This window comes from Schistocerca americana, chromosome 6 (assembly GCF_021461395.2).
Source record: "Schistocerca americana isolate TAMUIC-IGC-003095 chromosome 6, iqSchAmer2.1, whole genome shotgun sequence".
In the NCBI taxonomy this organism is placed as follows: Eukaryota; Metazoa; Arthropoda; class Insecta; order Orthoptera; family Acrididae; genus Schistocerca; species Schistocerca americana.
The window spans coordinates 559,969,022-559,994,678 of record NC_060124.1 but is presented as its reverse complement, the minus strand read 5'-3'; the positions used below and the strand labels follow the sequence as shown (position 1 = coordinate 559,994,678).

The following is a 25,657-nucleotide window of genomic DNA, read 5'->3' as shown; positions in this document are numbered from 1 at the left end:
TTCTTCAGTGCCAATGCGAAATACGTCCAGTCTCCTGTGGGAATCTCAGAGTAGCGAACATGGAGTCAATGGACAGGGACTGCAGATAGGTGGTGTTCAGTGGGAATGTGGATCAACCATGAGGCATGCCAGGATAGTCCGCGCATTTGCAGTGATGCTGTGTCCTGGATGATGCAGTGGTTAACCCGCCTGCCTACTAAGTAGGAGATTCCGGCTTCGAATCCTGGTCTGGTACACATATTCACTCGTTGCTTCTGATTCTGCGTAATGTCCCACTGCAGCTGACAGAAGATCCCTTCAATTTACATTTAATGTTTCAAAGCTGTAGATTCTGCATGGTGTCTTTCCTTTCAGTCACGTCTGAAAGAACACACACCATGCATTCATATAATGAGAGACCTATTTCTGGACTAGGTGGGGATTCTGATAGCTGGAAGTATTCTTTGAGATGACCCATGAATAGATTGGCATAGAACGGTGCCATGTGGGTTCCCATGGATGTACTGCAGATAATGCCTTCAAAGGAGAAGTGATTGTGGGTGAGGATGTAGTTGGTCATGGCATCGAGGATGGAGGTTATAAGTTTGGAGTCAGAAAACGAGCGTTCAATAGCAGGCTGTGGTCATTGAGGAGGTTGCTGTAGATGAAGGTGGTATTGATAGGGATGAGTAGGGCGCCATGCTCCAAAGGGACGGAAACTGTAGAGAGTCATTTGAGGAAGTGGTTAGTGTCTTTATATAGGAGTGTAGGTTATGGGGTGTAGGCTGAAGATGTTGATCCAGAAAGCAGAAATTCCATATGTGGGGGTGCTGTAAGTAGCCACAAAGGAGTTTCTGGGGTGGTTGGGTTTGTGTGCTTCAGAAAGCATGTGGAAGGTAGGAGTGCAGGGAGTGTTGGGGGTGAGAATGGAGGTAGACACAGGGCTCTGGGACAGGCCTAGGGATTTGAAGTTGGACTGAATATGCTGCCAGATTTCTGGAAAGGGCTTACTGTGGCATGGGTTACAAATGGACGTATCTGATAACTGGCTGAGTCCCTCTACCAGGTAATCCCTGCATTTCATAACCACAGTTGTGGAGCCTTTGTTGGCAGGTACGATTAGCTTGATCTGTTTTTAGGTGGTAGATTCCAATTATTTGTGCAGAGTTGTGGTTGGTGCCCATGCTAGGGATTTGAGGAAAGATAACAAGGCAAGGTTAGACGTTAGGAAATTCTGGAAAGTGAACATGGGTTGATTTTTGTGGGCAATAGGGATAGATCATATTTAGATGAAATAAATTGATTAAGGCCAGGTTCATACTGGTTTTTAGATAGAAAGTCCGAAATGTAGGGTTAGTGGCAAACGTTTTTCCACTGTGGGGACTATGAGAAAGAGAGGAGCTTGTGGTCATGTCCAGCATGATTTAATATGGGAATGGGGCAAAAGATAAGGCCTTTGGAAAGGACTGCTACCTCTGTGGAGCTGTGGCCTTTGACGACAGGGTGTGGGTCTGTTTAGTCTCTGGGTTCTATAGGTGGCAGGAGGGATTCTGAGGATGTGCAAATGCAGTGTGTCTGTAAGATAGGGTTTGGCGACTATGAGAGGATGCAGAGGATGGGAGGCTCTTGTAGTGGTGGTGGTTAATGTTAGTCCAAGATAGGAATGTGAGATGAATAGCTTGGGCAATTTTTTGAGGTGATGTGCATGCTGCCCTAGTCCCTGGAGGGCAAGGGTTGTATCTGAGAGACGGAATGCAGGAATTTGGGATTGCAGAGCAGGAGGGCTGTGTGGGTGGAGCAGTAGTTGTTCAGTGAGGGTGATAGACTCATGGAATTTAAACAGATGGATTGCTATGTGGCAGGGCGGGGTGCAGACAGAGATGGGTAGTTTAAGAGTCAGGTCATTTTGGGAGATTCCATGAGCTAGGCAACAACGCTGGAATATTATGAACAACTGGGTTCTGGCTAGGGATAAGATAAATTTTTCTGTATTGGTGGAGATGAAAGGAGCAAGAACCCATAGTGGAGGATAAAGAATACACTGCTTAAGATAAGTTTGGAATACTATCATAAAATTTAGTCTATGATACTAGAGGTCTCATTGACCTTTGCATTTCATGCATTATCCAGTTAGTCCATATACTGAACAGTGTTTACTACTGGCATGCTTTGTGGCCATTTCCCAGTCATGTAAATGTACCGCTACCGCAGTGGTACAGCATGAGCAGACCAGTATCAGCAACAGCTTCTTTCAGTTTGTATTCAGCGCTGCAGTAACATGCCACATAGACACATACAACACTTTGATAGAGGCCGATCATGGCTTTACTTTCAATGCGTCATACACAGAGACGTTGCCGATCGGTTACATGTCACTCACAGTGGTGTGTCTTAAGGTGTTGAGAAAGTACAGAGAGAGACGGGAAACGTGAATGATAGAGCTCGCAGAGGTCGTCCTTGTGTGACAGCACCAATGCAGGGTCATTCCCTCCAACTGTCAGCTCGCAGGTGCCCAATATCAACTGCCAGATACATTGGAAATGACTTTTCCTGGGCAACAGGGATTCGTATCTCATACCAATCACTGCATAGAAGATTGCATCATGGTGGTCTTCATTCAAGATGGCCATTTAGAAGTTTTACACTGAACCAAAGGAAGTGACGCAATCGAAGAACCTGGGCTCTTGCACATCAACATTGGACCATTGCAGAATGGAGTAATGTCACCTTTGCCGCCAAGACCAGGGTTGCTTTGTGACTTGACACTAGAGGTGTCAAGGTTTATAGAAGCACTAGATGGCACCAGGAATCGTGGTATGTTCAAGAAGTCCATCTTTTTGCAAATGAAAGTGCAATGTTCTGGGCAGCAATAATGATGGGATGACTGACCTCTCTACTTCCCATCTACGGCAATTTGACATGTCCCTGTTACCTTCAAGAGGTCCTATAGGTGATTGTAAGGCCCTGCAGATGTGAAGTCGGTGACAACTTCATGCTAGTCGATGACAAAGCCAGATTGCACTGTACTCTAGCAGTCTCTTGGTATGTTCAAAGATGCAACAAACATTGAATGCATTGGCCATCACAGTTCCCAGATATGAATGCACTTGAGGATGTGTGGGACCTGTTAAAGGTGACCACCTGACGAACTTCAGAACCTCACTGAAGCTGCCATTGAGGAGTGCCACCTCATACTCAAAGATAAACTTGATGCTCTCATCCCAAGCATGCCTCACAGAGTGGAAGAACCTCGTCCGTTTGCGGGGAGGACAGACTCACTGCTAAAGACTAATAATCGTCGTCATGAGCTAAACATCTTCAAATTTTTTTTTTTTTTTTTTTTTTTTTTTTTTTTTTTTTTTTTTTTTTTTTTTTTTTTTTTTCTCTCTCCAGGATTTACACTTAGGAGAGATCCTGCTTTGTTTTGTAATGATTTTTTGTAACTAACCAAAATTGTGCTTGTTTTCAGGAGGAGGAATTATATTTATTTTGATAATACGGATGTACTATAAGAAATTGTAGTCCACTCTGATATTCCAAACTTCTGTTGATTTTGTGTGTGTGTGTGTGTGTGTGTGTGTGTGTGTGTGTGTGTGTGTGTGTGTGTGTGTGTGTGTGAGAGGGGGGGGGGGGGGGATACCACAATTACCCGAAGATAAAGAAGAATATGAAGTATAGTGAAAAAAAAGTATGAAAACTGAGTAAGTGCAGGAAAAATGAAATAAAATTAACATGAAAACAGGGTTATATCAAAGTGAAAAAACCAATAAGAAGGTGATAATACAGTGGAATTTTGGTTAGTGTGTGGGTGCCTGTCTTCATGTATGTTGCTTTTGTTTATAGAAATAACCGAACTCTAGAAAGCTGTAACAAAACACAGTGAAACCTGCTGTGGTGCAACACTTTTTTCAGGGACTGGCAGTTGACCCTCAATGTAAATAAATGTGCTGTATTGTGCATAAGTAGGTTGAAATGCTCATTATTTTTTTTATATAATTTCCAGTCAGTCACTGGAAATTGCAAAACCCATAAAATATCTGGTAATACACATCTAGTAAGACCTAAAGTGGAAAAATCCACGAACTGTTTGTAGAAGCAGCAGATGCTGGGGTGAGAGGCAGCTTACAAAACCTTTGTTCAACTGAATATTGCTTGTCTTTGGACCTATACCAGGTAAGATTGATTGAAAAGATATAGAAACTCCAAAGAATAGCAACAGTTTTGTTATGATTTGCTTCATAAATGTGAGTGCACCACAAAGATGCTCATCAAATTGTAATGGAATACACTCCAAGAGGCCATTATGCATCATTGAGAGGTTTACTGCTAAAATTCCGTGGGTCTTCATTCCAAGAAGAGTCAGGCTACACATTACTGCCTTCCACATAAATCTTGCCAATAGATCATGAAGGGAAATTGGAGAAATTTGAGCTCTTGTGAAATATAGGTGTGGATGGATCTGTACAGAGGTGGAAGATGTATTTATGACGGTATTGGAAATATAATGCACGTTAACCAGGCATATAGCCAAGCATATAGTTGATAGACGGACCAGGATATTTGTTTGTTGAAGTCCAAGAGATAAGAAAGACTAATGAAAGTAGGCAAATGTTACAAAACTCATAGAAGCAATAAGGTTGCATATAGCTGAAGACTGAAATATATCTGGAACATCAAGAAAAAATTTGCGTTGGATTGGGTAATAAGAAATATGAAAGCAGTTGTTGTAATTTTACACATTATTTTCATAAGGGTTTGTATTAATCTGAACGTTTCTGTGTATATTTTTTCCTATAATATTACTCATTCTATATGTCACTTATATTGTTTACAGTGCATGTGATTTTGAAATGTCAGTCCTGTGCATAAATATATGTTACTGTTCTTTTCAGCTCTTCACCGATGCGCACGTGATGATAATCTTCAAGCTTGCCGCATTTTATTGTCGTATAATGTTGACCCAAACATTGTTTCCTTACAAGGATATACTGCTACACAGGTTGCTACGGAGAATGTTCTTAAAATTTTACAAGGTATGTTTTTTGGAATATAAATAATTTTTATGTTGCAAAGGTTTTTAATAAGTATGGATAATTTCTTATCATAAAATCATAGTATTTATTTTTCTGCTGTATTTTTAGTAAGGAGTAAGAGAGGAGCAAGAATGGTAACTTCTTAAGTTACAATAGAGGAATTCCACCCAGGATTTGGTTACTATTTTTTATCGCTTCTAGAATTGCAGAATTTCATTTGTTGTAGGCCATTTGCATTGTTTGCCAGGCTGTATGTTTCAGTGAAAGAGTTAAAAACTTTTAAACTGTCTGTTGAGAAGCTACTGTTATAGTGTAGATCAAGAGCAGCTGAGAATTCCACATGCTTGTGGCGCGTGCATGGGGAGCTCTCTCGTATGACCACACTCTGCCACTACTACAACAAGCTGGAAGAAGGGGATACAGTGATCGTGCCACAGTAAATGGCAGTGCTGTCGTGCAAGGAACATTGAATGGCATGCGGCTTGGTTTCACATTTCTCAATTACATAGACCACAGACAAAACCAATTTTCAATATTATTTAACTGTTTTAGGTTTGCTCAAGACATAATAAAATTTACATGCAACAAAAACCATCAGCACACAGAGAGACGCAACTAGTTGTGCAGATTTTTGTTACTCAGGTTGCCACATAATTGTGACTTGTCACGTTTCATAATAAAAATAAATCTTTCACATACATATATTGATTGAAACATTGATATGTCTGCAGCCTCATTATGGAGACATGTAAACTTTTCCCGAAAAAAACTTCGTAGTACTCTTGGATGGTTATAACATAAAAGAATTTGTCATTAAAATAGGAATTACTTCCATCTGTACATACACAGGGGCACTTTGAATTGAAATGGTAAAATGTGTCTCAAAAATAGCTCAGACACAGATTTGAGATTGTCAGTGTTCCAAAAAACATTTAGAAAACTATTCCTCTAATTCACTCCTTTCAGTGCTACAGTGATGTCTTCAAAATTCACATTTTCTTTAACAAAAGAGAGCTTAGGGAAATGGACGGTGTTATTTGTCAGATGTTGTCTCCTCCACAATGCAGTTCTTTTTTTTAATATATTATGTGCATTGACTTTCCCCTTCAAATCAGAAATAAGTTACTTCTCTCCATGCAACATGTTGCTGTGGGTGTTCATATGTGCAGCAAAGTTCACGAATAATGTGAGGTGTGGAAGCCAGTCCGAATCTTCTAGTTTGCCTTAGTGCTTTCCTTTTCCTTCAGAAATTCTCGAATAATGGGTCTTAAATCGAAAAATTGTTCTAGGCATGCCCCTTGACTTAAGCAATGTACTTCACAGTTACACATAACATCTCCATACTGCCCGCCAGAGTGGCCGTGCGGTTCTAGGCGCTCCAGTCTGGAGCCGAGCGACCGCCATGGTCACAGGTTCGAATCCTGCCTCGGGCATGGAGGTGTGTGATGTCCTTAGGTTAGTTAGGTTTAATTAGTTCTAAGTTCTAGGTAACTGATGACCTCAGAGTTAAGTCGCATAGTGCTCAGAGACATTTGAACCATCTCCATACTCTTTGTTCAGTTCCAGCAAAAATTTTTGAAATGGATGCTGCAGAAAGTTTCCTATTTGTACCACCAGTTTCATCATCTGTCCTATGCTTGCAAATTTTGGACAAACTGCATCTTGATTTACGAAATGACGACGACTCCCATACAGATCATCTTGTGATAATTGTAATTGTTCACTCTTTCATTGTCAGCTAAATCTTTTTGTGCGTCATAATACTATTCCAAAGTAAATTTGCATTGGCCATCAATTATGCGATTGCATAATATATATTAAGAATTCTCAACTGTCCCTTCAAGAAAGAACTGTAACTTTTATTCATATTTCAAGACTTGAGGTGATAGATTACTACATAGCCTCTTTTGAGCAATGGTACCTTATACTACGTGCAAATAGGAAGGAGGTAACAGCACTGACACTATGATTCCTCCGAACTGAAAATCAATGTTATTCGTGTAGAATATTGAAATGTATTCGGCAAACTCTTAGGCCCTCCGTAAATTATGAAGTGGGTCTACCTTAATTGAGATGGAAAATCCTACCCAGTTCTGACCATTACTCTCATTAAAAAAAAGTCCGTCCCGGTAGCTGAGTGGTCAGTGTGACAGACTGTCAATCCTAAGGGCCCGGGTTCGATTCCCGGCTGGGTCGGAAATTTTCTCCGCTCAGGGACTGGGTGTTGTGTTGTCCTAATCATCATCATTTCATCCTCATCGACGCGCAGGTCGCCGAAGTGGCGTCAAATCGAAAGACCTGCACCAGGCGAACGGTCTACCCGACGGGAGGCCCTAGCCACACGACATTTCCATTTTTATTAAAAAAAAAAAAACTTGGCGATGTACCTGTCACATCACTTCCTATAAGAAACTTGATATTTTACAGGGATTACTTTTTCATTGGGACCTAATGTTACTGATAGATGAAGAACTACATGAACATTTGGAAAGGTGAGGAATTCTGTTCATACATCAATACGTTGAGGACAGCAACACTACAAGATAGATACCGGCACATTCATTTGCACTATTGAGGAGAGATTCTTACGTTTCCACTGCAGTGGAAGCCGTATTTCATGCTCATGATGTAGGTATTTATATGTCAGCACTTTAGGTATATGTCTTCCTGGTGGTGGAGACTTCACCACCCATGCCAGATTGCATTTATGAGGTTGTGGGAAATGTCTGTGATGTGATCATCCATGCCACTGGTGGTGCTATTCCCAATTCTTCAGGTCCTGGCCAGTGCTGTGGTGGACCAAAGGCATTGCAAAAGCTATTCAGGGTCATCGAAGGGCCCTGCAAAATCTCAAGTATTATCCTTCAAAGACCACACTCATAACTTTCAAACAGCTTCACTCTTAAGGATCACTATCTAATTAAATACAGTAAGAAGGAATGCTGGAATTGCTAAATCTCATCTTTAGTATCATACACCTCTTTATCCCAGATGTTGGCCAAGGTCTGTAGTCTCTGAGCCACCAGAGATCAACAACTACTCCAGATCTTTTCCCTCATGGTGGTATTTGAACTGATGCATCAATCTTTGCTGAACACGTTGCATCCCAGCTTGTGATAGTCAGCATCCTCTTCTTGCCCGGCTACATTTCAGATACAGAAAAGACAATTTGAAGAAATCAACCTATCCTTCATCATGTGTCACACCAAATTATATAATGAACCTTTCACTGATAGAGAGCTGCTTCAGGCTCTTGACTCATCACACGATACAGCCCCAGGCACTGATTAGATTCATAATCAGATAATACATCACCTGATGTACTCAGAGACTCCATCTGGTCAGGTCTTCAACCATATTTGCGTAGAAAGTGTTTTTCCTTCATAATGACAAAATAGTACCATTGTCCCAGTCCCTAAAATTGGCAAAGATCTAATATCTGTCAATAACTACTGTCCCTACTGTCCAATTAGCCTTGCGAGTGTGCGTTGCAATCTGCTTGATAGAATGGTAGGTCAGTGCTTATATTGGGTTCTCAAATCTTGAAGCCTTTTGACCCCTTGTCAGTGTGGTTTCTGAGAGGGTCAGTCTGCTTTTTGTAAATGCCAACATCACATTGCCCCCCCTCTCTTTCTCACCCCCTCCCTACCTACCTCCCTCCCCCTCCCTACCTCCCTCCCCCTCCCTCCCTCCCCCTCCTCCCTCCTTCCTCCATCCCCCCTCCCTCCCCCCTCCATCCCCCTCCCTCCCCCCCTCCATCCCCCTCCCTCCCCCCTCCCTCCTCCCTCCCCCCCTCCCTCCTCCCTCCCTCCCCCCTCCCTCCTCTCTCCCTCCTCCCTCCCCCCTCCCTCCTCCCTCCCCCTCCCCCTCCCTCCCTCTGTCCCTCCCTCCGACACAGCTTGACACGATTGCATTTTACTTATCCTCCTTGAGTGGGGCTTAAAAGGCTACCCACTACTTTTTATTTGTTAATTTTTATCCCCACAGTTGTTTCAGGTTAGAATTGGTGCATCACTCAGTTCTCCACAGGTTCAAGAGAATGGAGGACAGCGTCCCACAGGGCTCCATACTGACTTTTACTCTCTTCTGCATCGCCACCAGTGAGCTGGTGAACTCTGTTTGACAAATGATCAGTCACACACTGTTGTGCATTTCTGTTGTCGTACCACAATCAGTCCTGATCCAGAGCCATGCATGGGAACTTCGTTTCGCAGACTCCATTTTCATGACACTTAGTGATAAAAACCTGACATATTCATGAACTGAAGACTAACTGCATGCAAAAGTTTAACCCTTTCTCTGCTACAGATGTGCTATCTGCATTCCAAGTAGCTTTGTTGTCGCTATACTGCTCGCCAAATGGTACTACCTATATTGAAAGACGATGTTCGGCCTCTGTGAAACAGTTACCATTCGATTTTAAGAAAACTATTGGCTGGAAAAAATGGATTTTTGCATATCTTACAGTCTGACATCTTTGTTTAATAAAGGATGGAATTTCTCTTTATTATTCATCACAGTTAATGTGCTGCATCAAATTAAGTAAAACATTGCACGATATTTTGAAGAGTTTGCAGAGGTAAAAACACACTGTGTAAACTTTGCATATGGTTGATTTTAGCTCATATGCTGTTGTGTATGAAATGTAAATGAGATTTCAAAATTTTATTAAAAATTGAAAATGAAACAATATTTAATTTCGTTCTTGAGTTAATGATTTTTCTATATGACCAACATTTGCACATGATGTACACAGTTCTGTCCATGCAGAGTTGGCAGCTTCCATGAAATACTAATGGTCCATTTTTAATAAAACTATTTGCTGCATCAAATTAAGTACAACATTGTCCAAAATTTTAGGTAGTTTGCAGAGGTAAAAACGCATTGCGTAAACTTCCAATATGCTTGATTTTAGCTCATACATTACTGTGTATGAAATGTAGGTAACATACTGAAATTTCGTTTAAAACTGAGAGCAGAATGATACTTCATTCTTGATTTTTATAACAGCTGGATGGCTATGCACGACACGCCCTTTTGCGTACGTGCACATTGGGAACCGTGTAGTCACAACAATTGTTGTATTTCATAAACTATTCAAGATATCGAAATTTTTTTGCAAATAATAGCATGAAAAGAGGCACATATGTTGTATGATAAATAATCGGAACTTTGTTATTCACCAAGATACGGAAGTAACTTGTCAGTTGCAGTGAGAGGCGGACAGAACGGGGTGTATAAACACTTTGACAACATTTAAGGAAAAACCCAGTGACCTCATTTCAACATTTCCTAAACACCTAGGGAGCACAGGAGTATCCACAGCAGTCAAAGGATTAACACTCTTTTTCCTTGCACATAAGTCTTGGGATGCAGCTCACACTATTCCATTCCATGTGTATTGGGCTCTGGTCTGGGTCTGATTGGTTTACAATTGCCACATTAATGGTGTCATGGCACCTTCAGCTTTGAAATGAATAAACTCAGTCCATCATTGTGGAGTAAGACTGACTGCTGGCACCTTTTGGAGTAGTCTGATAGGCAGTCTTTTTGCTGAAACCGGGAAGCCTGGATTTACCTCCTCAGGTATGACACTATTAACTCTTGCTTGCTTATGCAATCACATACCTATAATTTCTTTTAATCATCTAACTTACAAAATTATTTCTGCATGCAAGGGGCATCAATCTCCTGGCACCCACACTCTAGTGGTATTACCAGTTGGAATGTGTCTTGAGGCCCTCTGGCAGGTCCTCCACCTAACTCACTTAGAACGTGCTCTCTGTTTTTTCTCCCACATGCCCTGCATATCATGTGGGTATCCCACAAAATAAACTGGCCATCTGTTTGGCTAGAGAAGCAATTACTTGTCCCAGATTTGCTTGATAGTCTTGCTAATACCCTCTGCCTGTGGCGCGCTCCTTCCTCTGTCCACACCCCGCACCACGGTCGTGCGGTAGAACAGATTGCGATGGCGTCTGAGATGACGTCGGTGTGATGGCTCTGTCCGCCATGGTCATCACAACTATACGTTTGCTCAATTTACTCTTGATTAACCCAATCGCTGGTTCCCAAGCCTTGCTAAGATTATAGCCACAGTCACGGTTTATGAGGTCGTCATTGGTGCGAATTTCGATGGCCTCTCTAACAACGCTGCCCCAGTATCTCGACGTCTGTACCAGAATCTTCATGCATTCATACTCCATAGCGTGATTTTCCGACAAACAATGTTCAGCGACCGCTGACTTGCTCGGATACATCAGTCGAGTGTGCCTCTGGCGTTCACGGCATCGATCCTCGACGGTACGCATCGTCTGACCAATATACGACTTGCCACATTGACACAGAATCTGGTACACGCCGGCCTTCTTCAAACCAAGGTCATCTTTGGCACTCCCCACCAGTGCACGAGTTTTGTTCGGAGGACAAAACACAGTTCCGACCCGGTGTTTCTTCAATATGCGGGCGATTTTCCCCGAGAGTGCGCCTGTATATGGAATAAACGCAGTGCCTACCTCCTCCCTCGTGATTTCATCCATCTCCACAGGTCGTGCTGTAGTGGTTGGGCGGAGAGCACGTTGAATCTGCCACTCTGAGTACCCATTTTTTGAAATACAGTTCTCAGGTGTTCCAATTCCTGGGGTAGACTCTCTGCGTCAGACATGGAGCGCTCACTAGCAAGGCTTGGGAATCAGCGATTGTGTTAATCAAGAGTAAATCGAGCAAACGTATAGTTGTGAAGACCACGGCGGACAGAGCCATCACACTGACGTCATCTCAGACGCCGTCGCAATCTGTTCTACCGCGCGACCGTGGTGCGGGCCACGGACAGTGGAGGGAGCGCGCCACGGGCGGAGGGTATTTAAATCGGCCGCCGCCGCAACCGGACCCAGTTCCCTCTGAGCAGCCATAGCGTACGTTCACAGGAGCTCAGTCCGTCAGTTCGCCTCATGATGGCAACATGTATAATCGCCGAAATATTGTGCCCGTTGGACACTGTAGACCGGCAGTACACCCGTGGATATTTTGATTATCTCCAATATTGGCGGATGATTCATGGACAGCTGGATAGGTTTTCCATTTCCTCTGTGAAATTGGTTTATATTTTCAGGTATAGCACTCTATACCACTTTCATGACGAGGACCGGGTGGTTAGTGTCTACCGCAGCATGCAGGGTTTGGGGCATCCTCAACTGTACCTCCTTTGCCAACTACCTTGGTCCCTACCTACCCCCGCTGCATTAGGTGGTAACATGTTGGAGAACGGAGTGAGACAGGGTTGTAGCCTATCCCTTACGTTATTCAATCTGTATATTGAGTATGCAGTAAAGGAAACTGAAGAAAAATTTGGAGTATTAATTAAAGTTCAGGGAGGGGACATTGTGATCCTGTCAGAGACAGCAAAGGACTTGGAAGAGCAGATGAACAAAATCGACACAAGCAAAATAACGGTAATGAAAAGTAGTCAAATGCATAGTGATGCTGAGGGAACTAGATTAGAAATGAGACAATAAAAGTAGTAGATGAGTTTTCCTGTTTGGGCAGCAAAAAACTGAAGATGTCCAAAATAGAGAGAGTATAAAATGTAGAACGGCAAGGAAAAGAGAAGTGTTTCTGAAGAATAGGAATTTGCTAACACAGAAAATATAAAAATGCAGTAAATGAAGCAGGCAAAAAGGAATACAAGCGTCTCAAAAATGAGATCAACAGGAAGTGTAAAATGGCTAAGCAGGGATGGCTAGAGGACAAATGTAAAGAGGTAGAGGCTTATCTCACTAGGGGCAAGATAGACTCTGCCTACAGGAAAATTAAAGAGACCTTTGGAAAAAAGAGAGCCACTTGTATGAATATCAAGAACTCAGATGGAAACCCAGTTCTAAGCAAAGAAGGGAAAGCAGAAAGGTGGAAGGAGTATATAGAGGGTCTATACAAGGGCGATGTACTTGAGGACAATATTATCGGAATGGAAGAGGATGTAAATGAAGATGAAATGGGAGATATGATACTGCGTGAAGAGTTTGACAGAGCACTGAATGACCTAAGTCGAAACATGACCCCAGGAGTAGACAACATTCCATTAGAACTACTGATGGCCTTGGGAGAGCCAGTCCTGACAAAACTCAACCATCTGGTGAGCAAGATGTATGAGACAGGCGAAATACCCTCAGACTTCAAGAAGAATATAATAATTCCAACCCCAAAGAAAGCAGGTGTTGACAGATGTGAAAATTACCGAACTATCAGTTTAATAAGTCACAGCTGCAAAATACTAATGTGAATTCTTTACAGACAAATGGAAAAACTGATAGAAGCTGACCTCGGGAAAGATTGGTTTGGATTCTGTAGAAATGTTCAAACACGTGAGGCAATACTGACCTTACGACTTATCTTAGAAGAAAGATTAAGGCAAGGCAAACCTACGTTTCTAGCATTTGTAGACTTAGAGAAAGCTTTTGACAATGTTGACTGGAATACTCTCAAATTCTGAAGGTGGCAGGGGTAAAATACAGGGAACGAAAAGCTATTTTCAATTTGTACAGAAACCAGATGGCAGCTAGAAGAGTCGAGGGGCATGAAAGGGAAGCAGCGGTTGGGAAGGGAGTGAGACAGGGTTGTAGCCTATCCCCGATGTTATTCAATCTGTATATTGACAGAGTGTATACGACCCGGGACAACCAGGAAATCGGGAATTTTTTCATCCGGGAGAAAACCGGGAAAAACCCGGGAATTTTTCGGAATTCCGGGAATTTTTCATTGTTTTAGCTTTCGGTTAAATTTTTGTAATTTTGTCTGCAGAATTGATTTTCTAGCAAAGAACGTTATTGTATCCTGCTACTAGAGAATGATACTGCAGCAATAAAATATAAACGAGAGGGAGACCGAGCGAGGTGGCGCAGTGGTTAGACACTGGACTCGCGTTCGGGAGGACGACGGTTCAATCCCGCGTCCGGCCATCCTGATTTAGGTTTTCCGTGATTTCCCTAAATCACTCCAGGCAAATGCTGGGATGGTTCCTCTAAAAGGGCACGGCCGACTTCCTTCCCCATCCTTCCCTAATCCGATGAGACCGATGACCACGCTGTCTGGTCTCCTTCCCCAAAACAACCAACTAAACGAGAGGGAGAAAATAAAACTTTAGTGGCAAAGGAAATGTGCAATTTACAACAAAACCCCGTGCATGCACAAGCGTCTGCAAATAGCAAGAATATGTCAAAGGCCGTAGGGCGCAGACTGTAATTCTTCGTAACAATAAACTGCTTGCTATGAGCATGACGTCACAACTGTTCACATTAGGTTCGTTTGACCAATTGCCAGCGGTCTGTTGCGCATGCACATTTGACTCGCTTGTAAGCAGTACCTTCTCCCGCTTCCCGCTACGGCGCTACTTGTAGTTTGGCTGTCAGCTGTATCGGTAGTAGCAGCAAGCAGCCAGATGCAAACGAGAAAAAGTTTACTCGCGCGCCCTAGCTGCCAGATTCGCGCTTGCACAGAGTTGTCTGAGTTGTTGTGGGGAGGGGATTAACCTGCACGTGACCCGTGTTTACGTTAAGTGATTTCGCCGCTTCTCTTCGTTTACAGCTCCTACGTCAAATGAAAGCAAAACGGATTTCTGTGGCCGTGAGCTATCAAGTGAATTAAAATACATTCACATAATTACGGAGGGCAAGAATATACTATTAATTTCAGTTTTCTGATTTTATTTTATTTCCAAGTTGGTAGCAGTCAAGCATTAATAACCTTGCAGAACAATGAAGTTATTTTTGCAAGTTTGCTAAAGAAATTTGGCTTGATCAATCTTTCCGCTGAGGCGAACATTTTATTTGAAACGAAGTGTTTTTTAATTCTACAGTATTGTCTAGTTTCAACTGTTCGCTGAATTTCAAGTGCACGTTATCATCTTTTGCCATGTATGGCATTATGCCATAATAAAGAACCAAAAATGAGATCGTATAGTACTGGTACTCCAAGAAAATTTACATCCCAAAAACTACACTGAAAAGCTTAATATCAGATGGGACCTGCTTCATTGTGAATCTGGAAAAAGCCAATTTGCACTTCAAGCTGAATTATGCGTTTTAGTATGGTTTACGAAATTCCGATGCTCTTTGGAGTATCCTCTGATGCCCTGTTTCTTTTATGGTGGAATGTAAGCTCTCTTAGTGCTTTATACACACGGACATGCGGGCTTCCTACACCACTCCAGTTGCACACGCACAATAATGTCTGTTTTGTGGCACTCTCTGGCAACTGGTAAATCGAACCTATTTCTAACAGTCTCCGGATAGTATTGCGAACGGTGGTTAGAAAAGCATTACTTTCAAAGTAAATTTCTTTTTACCCAAGATGAATTATGTTACGTGTGAGAAAGTGGGATGGATATCTGAATCACAGAGCGTTCCAAACTGAACAGTTTGAGGACCAGCCACTTACAAAAATTTTGAGCCGCGAGACATTTATGTCACAATTTTAAATTTACTGGCACATTTGTGTGATGTATATTAAAGTATAACACACGCAAAAAAAGATCAATATTACATGTGAAAGCTTAGCTTCTGTTGTACATATACGGTACTGTGTACATTAATGTAAACCGTTAACATTTCGTCTTGTGTGTTCGCGCTATGTAACAAGTGATGTTGCTATTGGCTGACTAAAACACGTGTCCTATGCTCTGAATAGCTGCTGTCATCGGCTGGCGAGATCTCGTGGCTTGAGATATGACTCGCTTACAAAAGGACATATCAACCTCGGTTTCAACGCTCCGGAAACTAACGCGCTGTGTTTGGTGCATTTCGAATTTATACTTTCATAATACGAAAATATGCAGCTTATATGTTGCTGCAAAACAAAGGTCTTTCCAAAACTTCTCTGCCCCGCCTTTTCTCTTTTTTCCTGGGAAGTTCTACGCGATTGTATAAAACGTTAACCATTCAAAGGATTGATAAGCTTTACAGTTCCGAAGGAAAATCTATGGAAAACGTACTGTCACTTAGCACGGAAAAAGTGTATTTTCGCCTGGGAAAAAGCATATTTTTTAAATGGGATATCCGGGAGAAATCCGGGAATTTTTTTCCTTGTCCCCGTATACACCCTGATTGAGCAAGCAGTAAAGGAAACAAAAGAAAAATTCGGAGTAGGTATTAAAATCCATGGAGAAGAAATAAAAACTTTGAGGTTCGCCGATGATATTGTAATTCTGTCAGAGACAGCAAAGGACTTGGAAGAGCAGTTGAACGGAATGGACAGTGTCGTGAAAGGAGGATATAAGATGAACATCAACAGAAGCAAAACGAGGCTAATGGAATGTAGTCAACTAAATCAGGTGATGCTGAAAGAATTAAGTCGGGTGATGCTGAGGGAATTAGTTTAATAAATGAGACAATTAAAGTAGTAAAGGAGTTTTGCTATTTGGGGAGCAAAATAAATGATGATGGTCGAAGTAGAGAGGATATAAAATGTAGACTGGCAATGGCAAGGAAAGCGTTTCTGAAGAAGAGAAATTTCGTAACATCGAGTATTGATTTAGGTGTCAGGAAGTCGTTTCTGAAAGTATTCGTATGGAGTGTAGCCATGTATGGAAGTGAAACATGGACGATAAATAGTTTGGACAAAAAGAGAATAGAAGCTTTCGAAATGTGGTGCTACAGAAGAATGCTGAAGATTAGATGGGTAGATCACATAACTAATGAGGAGGTATTGAATAGAATTGGGGAGAAGAGGAGTTTGTGGCACAACTTGACAAGAAGAAGGGACCGGTTGGTAGGACATGTTCTGGGGCATCAAGGGATCACAAATTAGCATTTGAGGGCAGCGTGAAGGGTAAAAATCGTAGAGGGAGACCAAGAGATGAATACACTAAGCAGATTCAGAAGGATGTAGGTTGCAGTAAGTACTGGGAGATGAAGCAGCTTGCACAGGATAGAGTATCATGGAGAGCTGCATCAAACCAGTCTCAGGACTGAAGACCACAACAACAACAACAACACTGAATATACACTGATGAGCCAAAACCTAATGACCACGTGTTTAATAGTGTTCTGGTCCCCATCCAAACATAATACAGTAGTGATTTTACTTTGCTTGGATTCTACAAGACCTTGATTGGTTTCCAGAGATACGTATCGCCAGATGTATACTAACAGGTCATGCAATTCCTGCATATTATGGGACTTTGGTTTGTGGTTATCCATCCGGCGCCCTGTATGGTTCTAATGGGTACAGATCAGGGGCCTTCGCTGACCAAGACATCAATGTACGTTAACTATCGTGCTCCTCAAAACCTCTGTAGCACGAATCTGGCACTGTAACATTGGCATTTATCCTGCTGGACGATACCATTGCCATCGGAGAAGACTTCAGGTAGGAACTTATGCATTTGGTCAGCAACAATGTTCACGAAGTTCACTGCTGTCATGGTGCCTTTGGTTACTACCCCAGGTCCCATGGAAACCCATCTTAATCAGTGGCGCTGTGCACGTTTTGAGCAATCATTCGCCTAGATGACGGAGTCTAAGGGCAAATCCATCAACCTAGAGTAGCAAGAGATGCGATTCTTTCAACCAGGTGACACGTTTTTATTCATCCACAGCCAGAGCTCAGTAATGCTGTGCCCATGCCACTTGTAATTGATAGTGTCGTTGGGTGAACACAGGAACATATAGGGGTCATTTGCTGTGGAGCCCCATGTTCAACAATGGCATTTCAGTGTGCTTCAAAACACTTGCTCCTGCACCAGCATTGTACTCTGTCATCATATCTGCCACAGACTGCTGCCTGTCTTGGATTACATAGCAGATGATCCTCCGACATCTATGTTCTGTGATGAGATGTGGATGTCCAGTACCATACAGTTTACTCTATAACTATAATCTGCAAACTACCATGAGATGCATGCCAGAGGGTGCGTCTCATTGTATCAGTTATCAGTTATTAGCGTTTCTTCCTGTTCCATTCATGTACAGAGCACGGGAAGAATGATTGTTTGAATGTCTCTACGCGTGTAGTAATTATTCTAATCTTATCCTTATGATCCCTGTGAGAGTGGTATGTAGGGAGTTGTTGTATATTCCCAGAGTAACATTTAGAGCCAGCTCTTTGAAATTTTGTTAACAGACTTTCTCGGGATAGTTTACATCTATCTTAAAGAGTCTGCCATTTCTGTTCCTTCAGTATCTCTGTGACTTTAATCCCCTGCATTAAACGAACCTGTGACCATTCGTGCTGCTCTTCTCTGTACACATTCAGTATGTAGTGGTTAATAAAAAAAAATGGGAGAAGAGAGACCGTGAAAAAGGGAAAGAATGAAAAGCAAATCGGACTTTGTATTACAGAAAAGCTATCGGACTTCGTTATTCGGAAAAGCTATTGTTGGGGTGGTCCTTGTGGCGTTTTTGAGCAAAAGTCAAACCAATTTTCACTACAAAAGTTATTGAAAAGAAACAGAGAATAACAGAATGTAACTGACAGGGGGAAGTGGCGTAGACGAGAGATCATCCTTTACCAGATTAACTTATCTTCTTTCGGGCGGCGTCCACGTCTTCAAAAATCTCCTTCATTTCAGCGTGAAAAAATCTGCTCCGAAATCTTGCAATAGTCCAGGGATCACTAATTTATACCAATTAAAATCATCTTGATACTGTATGCAATTTAATTCACTTTGCTACTTCCATCCACCGAGTTTCTTAATAACTTCCACAATGTCTACACATTACAATCAGATCAAGATTAGCCATTAAGTTTTTACGTCGGCATCCGATCACGCCTGCCTTAAGCTACGGCTATCAAGAGACAATTGAAAACGGATAGAAAACAAAAAAGGTTACAATTTTGGTATTTTCTCTGCCGTCGAACGCTCATACCGCTGCGACAGGATATTTTTATCTGAGGGAACGAGTGTAGCGCGGCGAAATTCAAAGTCCCGCTACAAGTATCTGTGTGGTAAGGGTCCCACAGGCTTGAACAATATTGTAGGATGGGCCACGTAAGTGACTAGTAAGCAATCTCTTTATTAATCTGATTGCACTTCCTCAGTATTCTACCTTTAACATGAAATCCACCACCTGCTTTACCCGCAACTGAACTTGTGTGATCATTCCATTTCATATCCCTACAAAGCGTTACATCCAGGTTTTTGTATGAGTCGACTGATTCCAACAGTGACTCATTGATATAGTAATAGGATACTACATATTTTGGTTTCGTGAATTGCACAATTTCACATTTCTGAACGTTTAAAACAAGTTGCCAATCTCTGCACCACTTTGAAATCTTATCAAGATCTGACTGAATACTTATACAGCTTCTTTAGAAGGTACTTCATTACAGAAAACTGCATCATCTGCAAAAAGCCTGATTTTACTATAAATATTATCTACAAGGGCATTAATATACAACTTGAACAGCAAGGATCCCAACACACTTCCCTGGGGCACACCTGAGACTTGGGGGTGCGCTGATGACAGAAGGCATGAGTCACATTTCAGTGGTGTCAGTGGAGTCTATCAGCAGGACGGGTTTCACTAGACATGGCCTGCACCTCAACAGGTATGGAAAGGGGAGGTTGGCAAAGCTTATAGGTGACAGCATAGGTGGGGGTGGTGGGATCACTCATGGGAAAATTCCGGTAGTTGTGGGTGTTAGAGCTGTACCTTTTTTAGATTGAAGTCAACTGACAGGTATTCCTGCTTAAAGGAAGTCTCCCTAACAAAGAAACCACTTTCGACAAAGCTTAGGTATCCGATTAATGGGGGAAGTTATCGAGAGGGTTGTATATACAAGGTTACTGGAGCATTTAAATTCACATAATTTGCTGTCAAATGTACAGTTTGGTTTTAGAAATGGCTTAACAACTGAAAATGCTATATTCTCTTTTCTCTGTGAGGTTTTGGACAGATTAAATAAAAGGTTGCGAATGTTAGGTGTTTTCTTTGATTTAATGAAGGCTTTTGACTGTGTTGACCACAAAATATTACTGCAGAAGTTGGACCATTATGGAGTAAGGGGAGTAGCTTACAATTGGTTCACCTCTTACTTTAAGAACAGAAAGCAGAAGGTAATTCTCCGCAATATTGAGAGTGGTAGTGATGTTCAGTCCCAATGGGGCACTGTTAAATGGGGCGTTCCCCAAGGGTCGGTGCTGGGGCCACTGCTGTTTCTTATTTATATAAATGATATGCCTTCTAGTATTACAGGTGATTCAAAAATATTTCTGTTTGCTGATGGCACCAGCTTGGTAGTGACGGATCTTGTGTGTAATATTGAAACATTATCAAATAATGTAGTTCATAAAATAAGTTCGTGGCTTGTGGAAAATAATTTGATGCTAAATTACGGTAAGACTCAGTTTTTGCTGTTTCTAACTCACAATTCAACAAGAACTGATATTTTGATCAGACACAGTGGACATATTATAAGCGAGACGGGACAGTTCAAGTCCCTAGGCGTTCGGGTAGATAGTAAGCTGTTGTGGAAAGCCCATGTTCAGGATCTTGTTCAGAAACTAAATGCTGCTTTAGTTACCATTAGAACAGTATCTGAAATAAGTGACATTTCAACACGAAAAGTAGTCTACTTCACATATTTTCACACGCTTATGTCATATGGTTTTATTTTTTGGGGTAATTCTTCTGATTCAAAAAGGGTATTTTTGGCTCAAAAACGGGCTGTTCGAGCTATGTGTGGTGTAAGTTCGAAAACCTCTTGTCGACCCCTATTCAATAGTCTGGGAATTTTGACATTGCCCTCTCAATATATATTTTCTTTAATGTCGTTTGTTATTGGCAATATTAGCTTATTCCCAAGAGTTAGCAGCTTTCACTCAGTTAATACTAGGCAGAAATCAAATCTGCATGTGGAATGCACTTCCTTGACTCTTGTGCAGAAAGGAGTGCAGTATTCTGCTGCATCCATTTTCAATAAGCTACCACAAGAACTCAAAATCTTAGCAGTAGGCCAAACACTTTTATATCTAAACTGAAGAGTTTCCTCATGGCTCACTCCTTCTATTCTGTCAAGGAGCTCCTGGAAGAGCTAAAAAATTAAGCAAATTCCAGTGTTACATTGTTGATTTTCTTTATTTAAACTTACGACTTGTCGCCCGAATATGTTTCTTATATTTCATTTTATCTGTTTCTACAATCATGTTATAATTCCATGTATTGACTCGTTCCATGACCATGGAGACTTCTTAATGTGGTCCCACGGAACAATAAATAAATTTCTACATCTGACGGTGACTTTCCATCTGAGATAATATGTTCCGTTTTCCCTACCAAAAAGTCCTCACAGAAATTTCACTTGATGCCCTTTATGATCATAGTTTTGACAATAAGCACAGGTACAGTACCGAGTAAAATGCTTTTCGGAAATCAAAAAACACTGAATCTACCTGGTTGCTTTGATGCAAAGCTTTCAGTATGTCATGTGAGAAAAATGCTAGTTGGGTTTCATGTGATCAATGTATTTGAAAACCATACAGGTCGGCATTGATGTCATAAGGCTAAAGATACCTCATTGTATTTGACCTCAGAATACATTCTGAGGTTCTGCAACAAATTGACGTCAGGGATATTGTTGCAGAAGAAGCCGAGTAGCGCAGTCATCGTAGTGTAGTGGTTATGATACTAGATTGTTGCATGGAGTGTCGTGAATTCAGAACTCACCTGAAGTGAAACATTTTAATTTCTGTCTTCGGTTCGAGTTCATTCTAGAAGTATCCACAAATGGTAAGAATCATTGTACTGGAATGTTCTGTAGCTGTATATATACCGTATGTGTTCTGGCCGGAGGCAGTTCGCTCCATGCTCTTGTATGTGCAAGTGCTGAATAAACCTTCGTTAAGTGAAGTTAGTGTTCGCCAATCATCTACTTACACCTTCCTCTATGTGACATTACTCTGGTGGAGACGCGGGGTATTGGAACTTATGATATTGCACGTTATCGACAACACAGTGTCTGCCATCCGGCCATGACAGAGCTGCTGATTGCGTGGCGAGAAACCCGAGTTCGAGCTGTATTCAACAGATCACAATCTATCGGAGACAGAAGAAGAAGTGGACGTCACGATGACAGCAACTGTGTGCCACCACATGAGACATCCTCCTGGGTTCTCTGGTGACGATGGCAGAGATCCAAACAAGTGGCTAAAGGTATATGAGCGTGTAGCCAAATTTAACTAATGTGATGACACTGTGTGTTTGGCTAATGCATTTTTCTACTTGGAGGGCACTTCCAAGCAATAGTATGAGAACAACGAGGAAATGTTCACATGCTAGGAAGTATTCCAGGCAGAACTGCGCAAGTATTTAGGCGACACACAATGACAGAAGTGCAAGGCTGAAGATAAATTAAAGTGCAGGGCACAGTGTCCAGGAGAAACAACAGCATCCTACATTCAAGATGTCTTGCAGCTGTGTAAGATAGTGGATCCTCGAATGAAGACAAATATAAGGTTGCACATCTCATGAAGGGTGTTGCTGAGGACATGTATCAAGCCCTACTCCTGGAGGTTTCAACAGCAGACAACTTCATAAAACGGTGCCAGTATATCGAAACAATACATCAAAAAAGAAATACATGCAAGAAGTTTGAAAGGCTTCCAAACGTCACATCGATGTCTGTGATGGAGGAAGAAGTTGATTTCACAAGTGTTCTTCGTCAGATAGTGAGAGAGGAAGTTCAGAAGGCACTTGGATTGCACAGCGAGCAAAAAACTGAGACACTTCAAGAGGTCATAAGGGAGGAAGCGGAACAGACATTGAAGCCAATCTCTTGTCCTGCGTTTCCCTTTAAAACGGTAAAAAAATCGAGACCCAGGCGAAGTTACATTCCTACAATGCCGCGTGAGGGACCTGTTTGGGCACCAAGGAAGACTCATGTCTGGAGCACCCAGGATAACCAAGCAGTATGTTTCCACGGTGGACGACCGGGACATGGGGTGCGCTATTGTCGAGAAAGGTGGTGGATATTTGATGACGCCTGCACCAGAAGACAGCAGACTAATTTTACCCCACACCAACTCCTGGATGACGAAGATGAACAAGATGATGTAGGTCCGTGACGATGTAGGTCACCATCGCCGCAAGCTAATCAGTGGAGAGGACACTCCCAAAAAAGCCGATCAAAGTCTCCATTGCCGTTTAGAAGCTCCAGCCTATCACCTAGCCGCCACAACCTGGAAAATTGAAGGGTGCGACCTGCCCTGGAGGTGAGGCCGCCGAAGAGAAAAATCATCCGCTGTTGATCACTACAAAAAGGGTAGGAAACTACGTCGATATTCTCATGGATGGCCGACCAGCCCAAGCTCTTGTTGACTCTGAAGCATCATATTCAGTCATTTCGGAAGTACTGCTGCCACTTGCAGAAAACCGTATTTGTCGACAAGATCTCTGCTGAAGGTGGCTAATGGGAAATATGTAAAAGCTACAGGAAGGTGTGCCATTCGTGTGGGTATAAGTGGTCATACACAGCCCTTAGAATTCATCGTCTTACAAGAATGTAGTCATGATGTTATTCTCCGAGGGAACTTTTTGAAAGGTTCTTAACCAATTATAGATTGTGGTCGCTCGAAGATTATGCTAGTCGAGATGAGATACTGTGGACAGGAAGATGGGCATCAGAGTGTGTGGAGACTGTGTGCGCTGCATGAAGTGATCATTCCTGCAGTCAGCACTAGAAAGGTAGCTGTCATGTGTCATGTCATGCATCAACCTATGGATCTTGTAGTGGAATGTAAGAGTAACATACCACTAAAGAATAACTTGGTCATCCCAGCCTCTGTCGTCTCGCTTAAGTACGGATTCGATGAATTATAGATAGTTAACCATCACCGAGAACCACAGATAGTTCCAAGATGCGTGTGGGTAGCAAATGCTGAGCTGTTAATTGCAGAACAGGTGAGCTTCATAGAAGCCTCCCATGCCGACTCTGTGGGAAAAAAATTAGCGCTACCACTATGAGACAAGATCTTCTAGCTCGACTATCACCGGATCTCACTAAGGAACAACAGAAGCAGCTACTTGCCATTCTTCAAGAGTTCTCTGAATGCTTTGATCCACAGGTGAAGAGCAGATTAGACAAATCAACGATGAAGCACCGGATTAGCACTGGAGACCATCAACCAATAAGCCAGAGAGCAGACCATGTGTCAGCAATGGAACATCAAATAATTCGCAACGAGTTTGAGAAAATGATGAAGAATGACATCATTCAGCTTTCACAGAGCCCATGGTCGTCACCAGTGGTTCTCGTCAGGAAGAAGGATGGCAGGTGGCACTTATGTGTTGATTACAGCAAGCTTAATAAGATAACTAAAAAGGATGTTTACCCTCTTCCATGAATTGACAATACACTAGATTGTCTGAAGGGGGCTACGTTTTTCTCAACCATGGACATGTACTCGGGACACAGGCAAATCAAAGTAGATGAGGCTGATTGTGAGAGAACTGCATTCATCCCCCCTGAGGGCAGTATAAGTTTAAGGTAATGCCGTGTAATGTGCTAGCAACTTTTGAATGCATAATGCATAATCTTCTAAGGCACCTGAAGTGGACGATGTGTCTTTGTTATTTAGATTACGTTATAGTGTTCTCAGAGACATTTGATGAACACACAAAAAGACAGAGGGCCATTCTTAAGTGTCTCCAACAAGCCGGACTGAAACTTAATCCAAGAAAGTGTGTCTTTGTAGCAAAAGAGTTCAAAATACTTGGGCACCTTATGTCAAACAAAGGCGTGTGGCCAGACCCAGAAAAGATGAGAGCCTTAATGGAATTTCCTATTCCTAAAAGTATTAGAGAAGTGAGAAGCTTCCTTGGATTGTGTTCTTATTACCGTCATTTTATGAAAGACTTTTGTATCAAAGCCAGGCCACTCCAAGAGTTGTTAAAAGCCGATCCTAAATTAAGCTGGGGTGGTGCTCAACAAAATTCTTTCGATGTACAGTGAAAAGCTCTGATGACTGACCCTGTACTTGGTCCATATGATGAGAGAGCACCTACAGAACTACACACATATGCCAGTGGGTATGGGATCAGTGATGTTCTGGTACAGATTTCGGATGGAAAAGAGGAGGCTATAGCCTATGCTTCTAGGACACTTACAAAAGCTGAGAGAAACTACTCAACTACAGAAAGAGAATATCTTGCTGTGATCTCGGCCATGTACAAATTTTGACAGTATCTCTATGGAAGGCCATTCACAGTTGTCACAGACCATTATTCACTTTGTCGGTTGACAGGTCTTACGGATCCAACAGGACGACTCATCAGGTGGGCACTATGTCTTCAAAAGTATGTCATTACCATAGTGTACAAAAGTGGAAGAAAACACCAAGCCCTGCCAAGATATCTCAAATTATGCTTGCCTTAAATCGTCCAGAGGATGTGAAAGGACAATTTAAGGAGGTTAATGGATTACTTTGCAAGAAAAACTTTGATCCGTTTGGAAAGAGGTGGCTACCAGTGATTCCTAAACACATGCGCTTACATGTTCTACAGAAATTCCACGACACACCTGAGGAATTTATTAAGACATACAATAGGATTCGCAAGAGATTTTTCTGGCCAGGTTTATTTAGGAGTGTCCGTCACTGTGTGTCGCACTATAGAGAGTGCCAGAGGAGAAAGGCAGTTCCTCAGAACCCATCT

At 42.1% G+C, this 25,657-nt stretch overlaps 1 protein-coding gene across 2 annotated transcripts in view; it reads left to right on the top strand.

Annotated features, from left to right (window-relative positions):
- Positions 1-25,657, top strand: part of LOC124619201 (poly [ADP-ribose] polymerase tankyrase) — a 301,869-nt gene that overhangs the window by 124,601 nt on the left and 151,611 nt on the right. For both annotated transcript variants that reach the window (XM_047145420.1, XM_047145419.1), the window contains exon 7: positions 4,872-5,012. In XM_047145420.1, the coding sequence (XP_047001376.1) occupies positions 4,872-5,012 (141 nt within the window). The remainder of the gene's footprint in view (positions 1-4,871; positions 5,013-25,657) is intronic.